Source organism: Oncorhynchus gorbuscha, unplaced genomic scaffold, assembly GCF_021184085.1.
Source record: "Oncorhynchus gorbuscha isolate QuinsamMale2020 ecotype Even-year unplaced genomic scaffold, OgorEven_v1.0 Un_scaffold_1115, whole genome shotgun sequence".
NCBI lineage: Eukaryota > Metazoa > Chordata > Actinopteri > Salmoniformes > Salmonidae > Oncorhynchus > Oncorhynchus gorbuscha.
The window spans coordinates 135,541-152,347 of NW_025745990.1; the positions used below are offsets into that span (position 1 = coordinate 135,541).

At 42.4% G+C, this 16,807-nt stretch overlaps 1 protein-coding gene across 4 annotated transcripts in view; it reads right to left on the reverse strand.

The window, feature by feature from the left end:
- rogdi (rogdi atypical leucine zipper) overlaps nucleotides 1-15,984 on the reverse strand; it is a 42,664-nt gene extending 26,680 nt beyond the window's left edge. For 3 of the 4 annotated variants that reach the window (XR_006836235.1, XR_006836236.1, XM_046336624.1), the window contains exons 1-5: nucleotides 15,924-15,984; nucleotides 14,568-14,639; nucleotides 10,040-10,122; nucleotides 8,382-8,426; nucleotides 7,842-7,896 (exon numbers count right to left, since the gene is read on the reverse strand). Coding sequence is in view for 2 of the 4 variants with exons in the window: in XM_046336624.1 (XP_046192580.1) it covers nucleotides 7,842-7,896; nucleotides 8,382-8,426; nucleotides 10,040-10,122; nucleotides 14,568-14,639; nucleotides 15,924-15,959 (291 nt within the window). In the remaining 2 variants the exon portion in view is untranslated. The remainder of the gene's footprint in view (nucleotides 1-7,841; nucleotides 7,897-8,381; nucleotides 8,427-10,039; nucleotides 10,123-14,567; nucleotides 14,640-15,923) is intronic. The other variant, XM_046336625.1, reaches the window with a different exon arrangement.
- Nucleotides 15,985-16,807: the final 823 nt, after the last annotated feature.

Sequence of the window (16,807 nt, forward strand, 5' to 3'; positions counted from 1 at the left end):
ACCTGACATGTTCTCTACTAAAACACATTACAGACAGAACCTGACATGTTCTCTACTAAAACACATTACAGACAGAACCTGACATTGTGACATGTTCTCTACTAAAACACATTACAGACAGAACCTGACATGTTCTCTACTAAAACACATTACAGACAGAACCTGACATTGTGACATGTTCTCTACTAAAACACATTACAGACAGAACCTGACATGTTCTCTACTAAAACACATTACAGACAGAACCTGACATGTTCTCTACTAAAACACATTACAGACAGAACCTGACATTGTGACATGTTCTCTGTACTAAAACACATTACAGACAGAACCTGACATGTTCTCTACTAAAACACATTACAGACAGAACCTGACATGTTCTCCACTAAAACACATTACAGACAGAACCTGACATGTTCTCTACTAAAACACATTACAGACAGAACCTGATATTGTGACATGTTCTCTACTAAAACACATTACAGACAGAACCTGATATTGTGACATGTTCTCTACTAAAACACATTACAGACAGAACCTGACATGTTCTCTACTAAAACACATTACAGACAGAACCTGACATGTTCTCTACTAAAACACATTACAGACAGAACCTGACATGTTCTCTACTAAAACACATTACAGACAGAACCTGATTGTGACATGTTCTCTATAAAACACATTACAGTTGTTCTCTACTAAAACACATTACAGACAGAACCTGACATGTTCTCTACTAAAACACATTACAGACAGAACCTGACATGTTCTCTACTAAAACACATTACAGACAGAACCTGACATGTTCTCTACTAAAACACATTACAGACAGAACCTGACATGTTCTCTACTAAAACACATTACAGACAGAACCTGACATGTTCTCTACTAAAACACATTACAGACAGAACCTGACATGTTCTCTACTAAAACACATTACAGACAGAACCTGACATGTTCTCTACTAAAACACATTACAGACAGAACCTGACATTGTGACATGTTCTCTACTAAAACACATTACAGACAGAACCTGACATTGTGACATGTTCTCTACTAAAACACATTACAGACAGAACCTGACATGTTCTCTACTAAAACACATTACAGACAGAACCTGACATGTTCTCTACTAAAACACATTACAGACAGAACCTGACATTGTGACATGTTCTCTACTAAAACACATTACAGACAGAACCTGACATTGTGACATGTTCTCTACTAAAACACATTACAGACAGACAGACAGACCTGACATGTTCTCTACTAAAACACATTACAGACAGAACCTGACATGTTCTCTACTAAAACACATTACAGACAGAACCTGACATGTTCTCTACTAAAACACATTACAGACAGAACCTGACATGTTCTCTACTAAAACACATTACAGACAGAACCTGACATGTTCTCTACTAAAACACATTACAGACAGAACCTGACATGTTCTCTACTAAAACACATTACAGACAGAACCTGACATTGTGACATGTTCTCTACTAAAACACATTACAGACAGAACCTGACATGTTCTCTACTAAAACACATTACAGACAGAACCTGACATGTTCTCTACTAAAACACATTACAGACAGAACCTGACAGAACCTGATTGTGACATGTTCTCTACTAAAACACATTACAGACAGAACCTGACATGTTCTCTACTAAAACACATTACAGACAGAACCTGACATGTTCTCTACTAAAACACATTACAGACAGAACCTGACATGTTCTCTACTAAAACACATTACAGACAGAACCTGACATGTTCTCTACTAAAACACATTACAGACAGAACCTGACATTGTGACATGTTCTCTACTAAAACACATTACAGACAGAACCTGACATGTTCTCTACTAAAACACATTACAGACAGAACCTGACATGTTCTCTACTAAAACACATTACAGACAGAACCTGACATTGTGACATGTTCTCTACTAAAACACATTACAGACAGAACCTGACATGTTCTCTACTAAAACACATTACAGACAGAACCTGACATTGTGACATGTTCTCTACTAAAACACATTACAGACAGAACCTGACATTGTGACATGTTCTCTACTAAAACACATTACAGACAGAACCTGACATGTTGACATGTTCTCTACTAAAACACATTACAGACAGAACCTGACATGTTCTCTACTAAAACACATTACAGACAGAACCTGACATGTTCTCTACTAAAACACATTACAGACAGAACCTGACATTTCTCCACTAAAACACATTACAGTGACATGTTCTCTACTAAAACACATTACAGACAGAACCTGACATTGTGACATGTTCTCTACTAAAACACATTACAGACAGAACCTGACATTGAGACATGTTCTCTACTAAAACACATTACAGACAGAACCTGACATTGAGACATGTTCTCTACTAAAACACATTACAGACAGAACCTGACATGTTCTCTACTAAAACACATTACAGACAGAACCTGACATTGTGACATGTTCTCTACTAAAACACATTACAGACAGAACCTGACATTGTGACATGTTCTCTACTAAAACACATTACAGACAGAACCTGACATGTTCTCTACTAAAACACATTACAGACAGAACCTGACATTGTGACATGTTCTCTACTAAAACACATTACAGACAGAACCTGACATGTTCTCTACTAAAACACATTACAGACAGAACCTGACATTGTGACATGTTCTCTACTAAAACACATTACAGACAGAACCTGACATGTTCTCTACTAAAACACATTACAGACAGAACCTGACATTGTGACATGTTCTCTACTAAAACACATTACAGACAGAACCTGACATGTTCTCTACTAAAACACATTACAGACAGAACCTGACATGTTCTCTACTAAAACACATTACAGACAGAACCTGACATTGTGACATGTTCTCTACTAAAACACATTACAGACAGAACCTGACATTGTGACATGTTCTCTACTAAAACACATTACAGACAGAACCTGACATGTTCTCTACTAAAACACATTACAGACAGAACCTGACATGTTCTCTACTAAAACACATTACAGACAGAACCTGACATTGTGACATGTTCTCTACTAAAACACATTACAGACAGAACCTGACATGTTCTCTACTAAAACACATTACAGACAGAACCTGACATTGTGACATGTTCTCTACTAAAACACATTACAGACAGAACCTGACATTGTGACATGTTCTCTACTAAAACACATTACAGACAGAACCTGACATGTTCTCTACTAAAACACATTACAGACAGAACCTGACATTGTTCTCTACTAAAACACATTACAGACAGAACCTGACATTGTGACATGTTCTCTACTAAAACACATTACAGACAGAACCTGACATTGTGACATCTCTACTAAAACACATTACAGACAGAACCTGACATTGTGACATGTTCTCTACTAAAACACATTACAGACAGAACCTGACATTGACAGAACCTGACATGTTCTCTACTAAAACACATTACAGACAGAACCTGACATTGTGACATGTTCTCTACTAAAACACATTACAGACAGAACCTGTTCTCTACAAAACACATTACAGACAGAACCTGACATGTTCTCTACTAAAACACATTACAGACAGAACCTGACATGTTCTCTACTAAAACACATTACAGACAGAACCTGACATTGTTCTCTACTAAAACACATTACAGACAGAACCTGACATGTTCTCTACTAAAACACATTACAGACAGAACCTGACATGTTCTCTACTAAAACACATTACAGACAGAACCTGACATGTTCTCTACTAAAACACATTACAGACAGAACCTGACATGTTCTCTACTAAAACACATTACAGACAGAACCTGACATGTTCTCTACTAAAACACATTACAGACAGAACCTGACATGTTCTCTACTAAAACACATTACAGACAGAACCTGACATGTTCTCTACTAAAACACATTACAGACAGAACCTGACATGTTCTCCACTAAAACACATTACAGACAGAACCTGACATGTTCTCTACTAAAACACATTACAGACAGAACCTGACATGTTCTCCACTAAAACACATTACAGACAGAACCTGACATGTTCTCTACTAAAACACATTACAGACAGAACCTGACATGTTCTCTACTAAAACACATTACACAGTGACATGTTCTCTACTAAAACACATTACAGACAGAACCTGACATGTTCTCTACTAAAACACATTACAGACAGAACCTGACATGTTCTCTACTAAAACACATTACAGACAGAACCTGACATTGTGACATGTTCTCTACTAAAACACATTACAGACAGAACCTGACATGTTCTCTACTAAAACACATTACAGACAGAACCTGACATTGTGACATGTTCTCTACTAAAACACATTACAGACAGAACCTGACATTGTGACATGTTCTCTACTAAAACACATTACAGACAGAACCTGACATTGTGACATGTTCTCTACTAAAACACATTACAGACAGAACCTGACATTGTGACATGTTCTCTACTAAAACACATTACAGACAGAACCTGACATTGTGACATGTTCTCTACTAAAACACATTACAGACAGAACCTGACATTGTGACATGTTCTCTACTAAAACACATTACAGACAGAACCTGACATGTTCTCTACTAAAACACATTACAGACAGAACCTGACATGTTCTCCACTAAAACACATTACAGACAGAACCTGACATGTTCTCTACTAAAACACATTACAGACAGAACCTGACATGTTCTCCACTAAAACACATTACAGACAGAACCTGACATGTTCTCCACTAAAACACATTACAGACAGAACCTGACATGTTCTCTACTAAAACACATTACAGACAGAACCTGACATGTTCTCTACTAAAACACATTACAGACAGAACCTGACATGTTCTCTACTAAAACACATTACAGACAGAACCTGACATGTTCTCTACTAAAACACATTACAGACAGAACCTGACATGTTCTCTACTAAAACACATTACAGACAGAACCTGACATTGTGACATGTTCTCTACTAAAACACATTACAGACAGAACCTGACATGTTCTCTACTAAAACACATTACAGACAGAACCTGACATTGTGACATGTTCTCTACTAAAACACATTACAGACAGAACCTGACATTGTGACATGTTCTCTCTACTAAAACACATTACAGACAGAACCTGACATTGTGACATGTTCTCTACTAAAACACATTACAGACAGAACCTGACATTGTGACATGTTCTCTACTAAAACACATTACAGACAGAACCTGACATTGTGACATGTTCTCTACTAAAACACATTACAGACAGAACCTGACATTGTGACATGTTCTCTACTAAAACACATTACAGACAGAACCTGACATGTTCTCTACTAAAACACATTACAGACAGAACCTGACATTGTGACATGTTCTCTACTAAAACACATTACAGACAGAACCTGACATTGTGACATGTTCTCTACTAAAACACATTACAGACAGAACCTGACATGTTCTCTACTAAAACACATTACAGACAGAACCTGACATGTTCTCTACTAAAACACATTACAGACAGAACCTGACATTGTGACATGTTCTCTACTAAAACACATTACAGACAGAACCTGACATGTTCTCTACTAAAACACATTACAGACAGAACCTGACATTGTGACATGTTCTCTACTAAAACACATTACAGACAGAACCTGACATTGTGACATGTTCTCTACTAAAACACATTACAGACAGAACCTGACATGTTCTCTACTAAAACACATTACAGACAGAACCTGACATGTTCTCTACTAAAACACATTACAGACAGAACCTGACATGTTCTCTACTAAAACACATTACAGACAGAACCTGACATGTTCTCTACTAAAACACATTACAGACAGAACCTGACATTGTGACATGTTCTCTACTAAAACACATTACGGACAGAACCTGACATGTTCTCTACTAAAACACATTACAGACAGAACCTGACATGTTCTCCACTAAAACACATTACAGACAGAACCTGACATGTTCTCCACTAAAACACATTACAGACAGAACCTGACATGTTCTCCACTAAAACACATTACAGACAGAACCTGACATGTTCTCCACTAAAACACATTACAGACAGAACCTGACATGTTCTCTACTAAAACACATTACAGACAGAACCTGACATGTTCTCTACTAAAACACATTACAGACAGAACCTGACATGTTCTCTACTAAAACACATTACAGACAGAACCTGACATGTTCTCTACTAAAACACATTACAGACAGAACCTGACATGTTCTCTACTAAAACACATTACAGACAGAACCTGACATTGTGACATGTTCTCTACTAAAACACATTACAGACAGAACCTGACATGTTCTCTACTAAAACACATTACAGACAGAACCTGACATTGTGACATGTTCTCTACTAAAACACATTACAGACAGAACCTGACATTGTGACATGTTCTCTACTAAAACACATTACAGACAGAACCTGACATGTTCTCCACTAAAACACATTACAGACAGAACCTGACATGTTCTCCACTAAAACACATTACAGACAGAACCTGACATGTTCTCTACTAAAACACATTACAGACAGAACCTGACATGTTCTCTACTAAAACACATTACAGACAGAACCTGACATGTTCTCTACTAAAACACATTACAGACAGAACCTGACATGTTCTCTACTAAAACACATTACAGACAGAACACATGTTCTCTACTAAAACACATTACAGACAGAACCTGACATGTTCTCTACTAAAACACATTACAGACAGAACCTGACATTGTGACATGTTCTCTACTAAAACACATTACAGACAGAACCTGACATTGTGACATGTTCTCTACTAAAACACATTACAGACAGAACCTGACATTGTGACATGTTCTCTACTAAAACACATTACAGACAGAACCTGACATTGTGACATGTTCTCTACTAAAACACATTACAGACAGAACCTGACATTGTGACATGTTCTCTACTAAAACACATTACAGACAGAACCTGACATGTTCTCTACTAAAACACATTACAGACAGAACCTGACATGTTCTCTACTAAAACACATTACAGACAGAACCTGACATGTTCTCTACTAAAACACATTACAGACAGAACCTGACATGTTCTCTACTAAAACACATTACAGACAGAACCTGACATGTTCTCTACTAAAACACATTACAGACAGAACCTGACATGTTCTCTACTAAAAGAACCTGACATTACAGACAGAACCTGACATGTTCTCTACTAAAACACATTACAGACAGAACCTGACATGTTCTCTACTAAAACACATTACAGACAGAACCTGACATTGTGACATGTTCTCTACTAAAACACATTACAGACAGAACCTGACATGTTCTCTACTAAAACACATTACAGACAGAACCTGACATGTTCTCTACTAAAACACATTACAGACAGAACCTGACATGTTCTCTACTAAAACACATTACAGACAGAACCTGACATGTTCTCTACTAAAACACATTACAGACAGAACCTGACATGTTCTCTACTAAAACACATTACAGACAGAACCTGACATGTTCTCTACTAAAACACATTACAGACAGAACCTGACATGTTCTCTACTAAAACACATTACAGACAGAACCTGACATTGTGACATGTTCTCTACTAAAACACATTACAGACAGAACCTGACATTGTGACATGTTCTCTACTAAAACACATTACAGACAGAACCTGACATTGTGACATGTTCTCTACTAAAACACAGTCAAACACTGCCGGTGAGAATGTTTACAGAGAACAGTCTAGAACCAGAGGAAGGAGACACTCACAGCTTGAGTCAGGGCTTCTCCCTGTAGAGTCAGTACTCCTTTCACCTGGTCCATGCTGTGAAGACAAGACAGCAGGACTCACAAGACTCATAACGACACTGAGGAAGTCCCAGATAGAACCCTGTCCCCTACACACTACACTACTGTTGACTTGAGTCCTATGTCATAATGACACTGAGGAAGTCCCAGATAGAACCCTGTCCCCTACACACTACTGTTGACCTGAGTCCTATGTCATAACGACACTGTGGAAGTCCCAGATAGAACCCTGTCCCCTACACACTACACTACTGTTGACCTGAGTCCTATGTCATAATGACACTGTGGAAGTCCCAGACAGAACCCTGTCCCCTACACACTACTCTACTGTTGACCTGAGTCCTATGTCATAATGACACTGTGGAAGTCCCAGATAGAACCCTGTCCCCTACACACTACTGTTGACCTGAGTCCTATGTCATAACGACACTGTGGAAGTCCCAGATAGAACCCTGCCCCCTATACACTACTGTTGACCTGAGTCCTATGTCATAATGTCACCTTGTCATAGACTCAAATCCCGGCAGATTAGAAAGGTGTTGATGTCTGTAAACAGAAGGTTGTGTAATGTATAAACATGTTAACAGAAGGGGGTTAACTGCCTTGTTCAGGGGCAGAACGACAAGATTTTTACCTTGTCAACTCTGGGACTTTATCAAGCAACCTTTCAGTTACTGGCCCAGCGCTTTTACCGCCCCTCTAACCACTAGGCTACCTGCTCTAACCACTAGGCTACCTGCTCTAACCACTAGGCTACCTGCCTCTAACCACTAGGCTACCTGCCTCTAACCACTAGGCTACCTGCCTCTAACCACTAGGCTACCTGCCTCTAACCACTAGGCTACCTGCTCTGACCACTAGGCTACCTGCTCTGACCACTAGGCTACCTGCCTCTAACCACTAGGCTACCTGCCTCTAACCAATAGGCTACCTGCTCTAACCACTAGGCTACCTGCTCTAACCACTAGGCTACCTGCCTCTAACCACTAGGCTACCTGCTCTAACCACTAGGCTACCTGCTCTAACCACTAGGCTACCTGCTCTAACCACTAGGCTACCTGCTCCTAACCACTAGGCTACCTGCTCTAACCACTAGGCTACCTGCTCTGACCACTAGGCTACCTGCTCTGACCACTAGGCTACCTGCTCTGACCACTAGGCTACCTGCTCTGACCACTAGGCTACCTGCTCTGACCACTAGGCTACCTGCTCTGACCACTAGGCTACCTGCTCTGACCACTAGGCTACCTGCTCTGACCACTAGGCTACCTGCTCTGACCACTAGGCTACCTGCTCTGACCACTAGGCTACCTGCTCTGACCACTAGGCTACCTGCTCTGACCACTAGGCTACATGCTCTAACCACTAGGCTACCTGCTCTGACCACTAGGCTACCTGCTCTAACCACTAGGCTACCTGCTCTAACCACTAGGCTACCTGCTCTAACCACTAGGCTACCTGCTCTAACCACTAGGCTACCTGCTCTAACCACTAGGCTACCTGCTCTGACCACTAGGCTACCTGCTCTAACCACTAGGCTACCTGCTCTAACCACTAGGCTACCTGCTAACCACTAAGCAACCTGCTCTGACCACTAGGCTACCTGCTCTGACCACTAGGCTACCTGCTCTGACCACTAGGCTACATGCTCTAACCACTAGGCTACATGCTCTAACCACTAGGCTACATGCTCTAACCACTAGGCAACCTGCTCTAACCACTAGGCAACCTGCTCTAACCACTAGGCAACCTGCTCTAACCACTAGGCAACCTGCTCTAACCACTAGGCAACCTGCTCTAACCACTAGGCAACCTGCTCTAACCACTAGGCAACCTGCTCTAACCACTAGGCTACCTGCTCTGACCACTAGGCTACCTGCTAACCACTAGGCTACCTGCTAACCACTAGGCAACCTGCTCTAACGACTAGGCTACCTGCACTAACCACTAGGCTACCTGCTCTAACCACTAGGCTACCTGCTCTGACCACTAGGCTACCTGTCTTACATTGTGTATTGTATTGCTATGAATCAAGGAGACACATTTTATGTTTTTTAAATGGCTAATAAAAGAATCAAAAGTCACTAACTCAACCAATCAAATCACCCAACTGATCAATTAACCAATCAAATCAACGAATGAATCCCTCCAAGACTTACGTTGAGCTGCCCAGGATGAAGTTCTCCTGTTTCAGTTGGTTCTCCAGTCCTGGGGTGGGAATGGAGAACCTCCTGGATGCCTCCTGGTGACATAAACACAGAACACAATCTAGTTCTACAGAACACAATCTAGTTCTACAGAACACAATCTAGTTCTACAGAACACAATCTAGTTCTACAGAACACAATCTAGTTCTACAGAACACAATCTAGTTCTACAGAACACAATCTAGTTCTACAGAACACAATCTAGTTCTACAGAACACAATCTACACTGAACAAATATATAAATGCATCATGTAAAGTGTTGGTCCCATGTTTCATGAGCTGAAATAAAAGATCCCAGAAATGTTCCATACGCACAAAAAGCTCATTTCTCTCAAATGTTGTGGTCAAATGTGTTTACATCCCCGTTAGTGAGCATTTCTCCTTTGCCAAGATAATCCATCCACCTGACAGGTGTGGCATATCAAGAAGCAGATTAAATTTGGATAAGAGCGTCTGCTAAATGACTTAAATGTAAATGTAAACATAACCATTACACAGGTGCACCTCGTGCTGGGGACAATAAAAGGCCACTCTAAAATTTGCAGTTTTGTCACACAACACAATGCCACGGTGGTCTCCAGTTGAGGGAGTGTACAATTGGCATGCTGACTGCAGGAATGTTTATTTAAAAAATATATATATATATTTTACCATTATTTAACCAGGCAAGTCAGTTAAGAACATATTCTTATTTTCAATGACGGCCTGGGAACAGTGGGTTAACTGCCTGTTCAGGGGCAGAACGACAGATTTGTACCTTGTCAGCTCGGGGGTTTGAACTCGCAACCTTCCGGTTACTAGTCCAACGCTCTAACCACTAGGCTACGCTGCCGCCTCTACACTCTAACCACTAGGCTACCTGTCGCCTCTACACTCTAACCACTAGGCTACCTGTCGCCTCTACACTCTAACCACTAGGCTACGCTGATGTCCACCAGATGTAGCCAGAAAAGTGAATGTTCATTCCTCTACTATAAGCCACCTCCAACCTCGTTTTCCAACCTCGTCCAACCGGCCTCACAACCGCAGACCACGTGTATGGCGTTGTGTGACCACGTGTATGGCGTTGTGTGGGCACGTGTATGGCGTTGTGTGGGCACGTGTATGGCGTTGTGTGACCACGTGTATGGCGTTGTGTGACCACGTGTATGGCGTTGTGTGACCACGTGTATGGCGTTGTGTGGCCACGTGTATGGTGTTGTGTGGCCACGTGTATGGTGTTGTGTGACCACGTGTATGGCGGTGTGTGACCACGTGTATGGCGTTGTGTGGCCACGTGTATGGCCACGTGTATGGCGTTGTGTGGCCACGTGTATGGCCACGTGTATGGCGTTGTGTGGCCACGTGTATGGCGTTATGTGGGCATGTGTATGGCGTTGTGTGGGCACGTGTATGGCGTTGTGTGGGCACGTGTATGGCGTTGTGTGACCACGTGTATGGCGTTGTGTGACCACGTGTATGGCGTTGTGTGGCCACGTGTATGGCGTTGTGTGACCACGTGTATGGCGTTGTGTGACCACGTGTATGGCGTTGTGTGACCACGTGTATGGCGTTGTGTGACCACGTGTATGGCGTTGTGTGACCACGTGTATGGCGTCGTGTGGCCACGTGTATGGCGTCGTGTGGCCACGTGTATGGCGTCGTGTGACCACGTGTATGGCGTCGTGTGACCACGTGTATGGCGTTGTGTGGGCGAGCGGTTTGCTGATATCAATGATGTGAACAGAGGTCCCCATGGTGACAGTGGGGTTATGGTATGGTGTTTGCTGATATCAATGATGTGAACAGAGGTCCCCATGGTGACAGTGGGGTTATGGTCTGGGCAGGCATAAGCTACGGACAACAAACACAACTGCATTTTAATCTATGGTAATTTGAACGCACAAAAATACCCTGACGAGATCCTGAGGCCCATTAGAGGTATGTGTGACCAACAGATGCATATCTGTATTCCCAGTCATGTGAAATCCATATATTAGGGCCTAATGAATATATTTAATTTGACTGATTTCCTTATATGAACTGTAACTCAGTAAAAATCAATGAAATTGCTGCATGTTGCGTTTATATTTTGGTTCAGTATAATGAACCTGTACACAATCTAGTTACAGCACTGTAAATATCTCCATTAATAATTCAATCAAATGTCTTGAGAAGCGCGAGTACAAATAGCAATCAACTCTGACAACAGTACGCCGAAATCACACAACATTTGAAGAATTTAGTTACACAACAAACTAGCCAAAGTTAAAATGTCTTGGAATGCACTTGTTCTACATGGTTTATCCTTAGTCATGATAATCTCCTCTTATAGGATCCTCCTCGATGGCTCTGGGGTCAGTGTACCACAGCTAGGTCCAATACATGGCTATGGGGTCAGTGTACCACAGCTAGGTCCAATACATGGCTATGGGGTCAGTGTACCACAGCTAGGTCCAATACATGGCTCTGGGGTCAGTGTACCACAGCTAGGTCCAATACATGGCTATGGGGTCAGTGTACCACAGCTAGGTCCAATACATGGCTATGGGGTCAGTGTACCACAGCTAGGTCCAATACATGGCTCTGGGGTCAGTGTACCACAGCTAGGTCCAATACATGGCTCTGGGGTCAGTGTACCACAGCTAGGTCCAATACATGGCTATGGGGTCAGTGTACCACAGCTAGGTCCAATACATGGCTATGGGGTCAGTGTACCACAGCTAGGTCCAATACATGGCTATGGGGTCAGTGTACCACAGCTAGGTCCAATACATGGCTATGGGGTCAGTGTACCACAGCTAGGTCCAATACATGGCTCTGGGGTCAGTGTACCACAGCTAGGTCCAATACATGGCTCTGGGGTCAGTGTACCACAGCTAGGTCCAATACATGGCTATGGGGTCAGTGTACCACAGCTAGGTCCAATACATGGCTATGGGGTCAGTGTACCACAGCTAGGTCCAATACATGGCTATGGGGTCAGTGTACCACAGCTAGGTCCAATACATGGCTATGGGGTCAGTGTACCACAGCTAGGTCCAATACATGGCTATGGGGTCAGTGTACCACAGCTAGGTCCAATACATGGCTCTGGGGTCAGTGTACCACAGCTAGGTCCAATACATGGCTCTGGGGTCAGTGTACCACAGCTAGGTCCAATACATGGCTATGGGGTCAGTGTACCACAGCTAGGTCCAATACATGGCTATGGGGTCAGTGTACCACAGCTAGGTCCAATACATGGCTATGGGGTCAGTGTACCACAGCTAGGTCCAATACATGGCTATGGGATCAGTGTACCACAGCTAGGTCCAATACATGGCTATGGGATCAGTGTACCACAGCTAGGTCCAATACATGGCTATGGGGTCAGTGTACCACAGCTAGGTCCAATACATGGCTATGGGGTCAGTGTACCACAGCTAGGTCCAATATATGGCTATGGGATCAGTGTACCACAGCTAGGTCCAATACATGGCTATGGGGTCAGTGTACCACAGCTAGGTCCAATACATGGCTATGGGGTCAGTGTACCACAGCTAAGTCCAATACATGGTTTATCCTTAGTCATGATAATCTCCTCTTATAGGATCCTCCTCGATGGCTCGATGGCTAATTCTACCTGACATGATGACTCCTTGCTGTCCCCAGTCCACCTGACCGTGCTGCTGCTCCAGTTTCAACTGTTCTGCCTTATTATTATACGACCATGCTGGTCATTTATGAACATTTGAACATCTTGGCCATGTTCTGTTATAATCTCCACCCGGCACAGCCAGAAGAGGACTGGCCACCCCTCATAGCCTGGTTTCTTCCTAGGTTTTGGCCTTTCTAGTGAGTTTTTCCTAGCCACCGTGCTTCTACACCTGCATCGCTTGCTGTTTGGGGTTTTAGGCTGGGTTTCTGTACAGCACTTAGAGATATCAGCTGATGCACAAAGGGCTATATAAATACATTTGATTTGAGGTAGTCATGGTTGACAGAGGAAAAACAATGATTCCAAGCACCACCCTCCTTTTGAAGCTTCCAGTCTGTTATTTGAACTCAATCTGCATGACAGAGTGATCTCCAGCCTTGTCCTCGTCAACACTCACACCTGTGTTAACGAGAGAATCACTGACATGATGTCAGCTGGTCCTTTTGTGGCAGGGCTGAAATGCAGTGGAAATGTTTTTGGGGGATTCAGTTCATTTGCATGGCAAAGAGGGAGTTTGATCAGATGAATTGCAATTCATCTGATCACTCTTCATAACATTCTGGAGTATATGCAAATTGCCATCATACAAACTGAGGCAGCAGACTTTGTGAAAATTAATATTTGTGTCATTCTCAAAACTTTTGGCCACGACTGTAGATGCTGATCTTGGATCATTACATTTACATTACATTTAATCAGTTTGGGATTTTCCCCCACTAACGGTAAGGTGAGGATAGGGAGAGAGGAAGCTGATCTTAGATCTGTACAAAAGAGAAACTTCACCCCAGAACTAATATTTACCTTCAGTATATCCTGGAGCTGCTTCAAAACAGCATGGACCTCCTCTTTCAGCAACCAGTTAAACTCCTCCTCCTGAGGGGAGGGAGGGAGGGAGGGAGGGAGGGAGAGAACGAGAGAGGGGTGGGGTGAATGAGAGAGGGGTGAAAGAGAGCGAGAGAGAGAGGAGACAAACAAGATAGTTATTGTGGTGGTCAGCAGAGATAAGGATAGATAGGCTTATTCTGTTCTAGAATGATCACATTATCGTGGTTCCAATTAGAATTCCACGGGTGTTCTGAGAATGCCGTGGTTCTACTTCCCTGAATGCACGAATCATAGAATTAGAGTGAATCATTCTAAAGCTATGGTAGAAATGTCATCTGACAGGAAGCAACAGAGACATGTTGCTCTTGTGCCTGTGTATCTACATACATACCAGTACCTTTAAGAGACCTGCTTCTGTATACTAGCTGTATAGAAAGCCCTGCATAGATCTTCTCTCTTGGATGAAGCCCACCCCCTGAGGACTGAATGTGACGCTTGACACCTATGGATCTATAGGTGGAGCTGTGTACAGAAGGCTAGATATATGGGGTTGGCAGGGCAGCAGTGACCTCACCCATCGAAGGCTGTAAATGTGACAATCATTCAATGTGACTATTATGAGGACTTGGATCATACTGTACATCACGTTGTCATTGACAACCAGCAGAACAGAGCTTGCCGACGCAAGGCAGCAGAGCAGTTATATTCAGGCGCTACGGCATTGAGTGTACAAGACATTAAGGACGCCTTCCTAATATTGAGTCGTACAGGGATGCTGACTCCCATGTTGACTCCAATGCTTCCCACAGTTGTGTCCAGTTGGCTGGATGTCCCTTGGATGGTGGACCATTCTTGATACACACAGGAAACTGTTGAACGTGGAAAAACCCAGTAGCTTTGCAGTTCTTGACACAAATCGGTGCACCAGGCACCTACTACCCTACCCCGTTCAAAAGGCACTTCAATATTTTGTCTTGACCGTTCACCCTCTGAATGGCATACATACACAATCCATCTCTCAAGTCTAAAAAGTCCTTATTAACCGGTCTCAGTCCTCCCCTTCGTCTACACCGGTTGAAGAGGATTTAACAAGTGACAAGAGATCATAGCTTTCACCTGGTCAGTCTATATCAAGGACAGAGCAGGTGTCCTTAATGTCCCTTTTAAATCACGCAAGAAGATCGCATGAGAAAATATACACTCATAATAACAATCAATAGTTGGCTAGAAAAATAGCTAGCTAGACGTCAGTGAATAACTAGCGAGCCAAGATTAACCCATTTATGTTGTTAGCTAGCTTGTCATGATCCCGACCCTTCCAGTTTTGCTTACCAAAACAGCCCTCTCGGCTTGGCTTGGACCCGACATCTTTGGTAGTTCAGATAAAGATCTTTGAGGACATTAACAATTAATCTTGGCCCCGCCCCCTAATCCCTTCTTTGGGAATGCACTTCCGGTTTGCGTCACATTAAAACATTTTCCGCAGCGGCCAGGAAAAGCGGAAAAGAGATTGGTTGGAGCAGGCAGTTCTTACTATACCTCAGTGAAAGGCAGCAGGCCCCTAAGCTTTTCTCCCTCGGTCGACCTCAAAACGCAACAGTACCGTTAAATCAAGTACCGATTGCAATCTATATCAACTGAATTAGATCTGTGTTCTCTTGTGAAAAAAATATGTTCACTACTGTGTGTGTGTGAGTTTCATGATAACACACAATTTAAATCAGGAGAGGATTTAATAAACTGCACAAAAAGCCTTGATGTTTCACATAAATATCCCAAATCCATACAGTTTCACCGTCCCTGCACAAAAAAAAGGGCCCAACAGTCATTTCAACATCACCTGTATAAGCCACACAAAGACCATGTTTACAAGAGATTAATTTAAAACAGCAAACACTGAACAGAACAATCTACAGTATTAATACGACAGTGTTTCATATGGTACCCTATTCCCTATGTAGTGCACTACTTTAGACCAGGGTCCATAGGGTAGTGCACTACTTTAGACCAGGGTCCATAGGGTAGTGCACTACTTTAGACCAGGGTCCATAGGGTAGTGCACTACTTTAGACCAGGGTCCATAGGGTAGTGCACTACTTTAGACCAGGGTCCATAGGGTAGTGCACTACTTTAGACCAGGGTCCATAGGGTAGTGCACTACTTTAGACCAGGGTCCATAGGGTAGTGCACTACTTTAGACCAGGGTCCATAGGGTA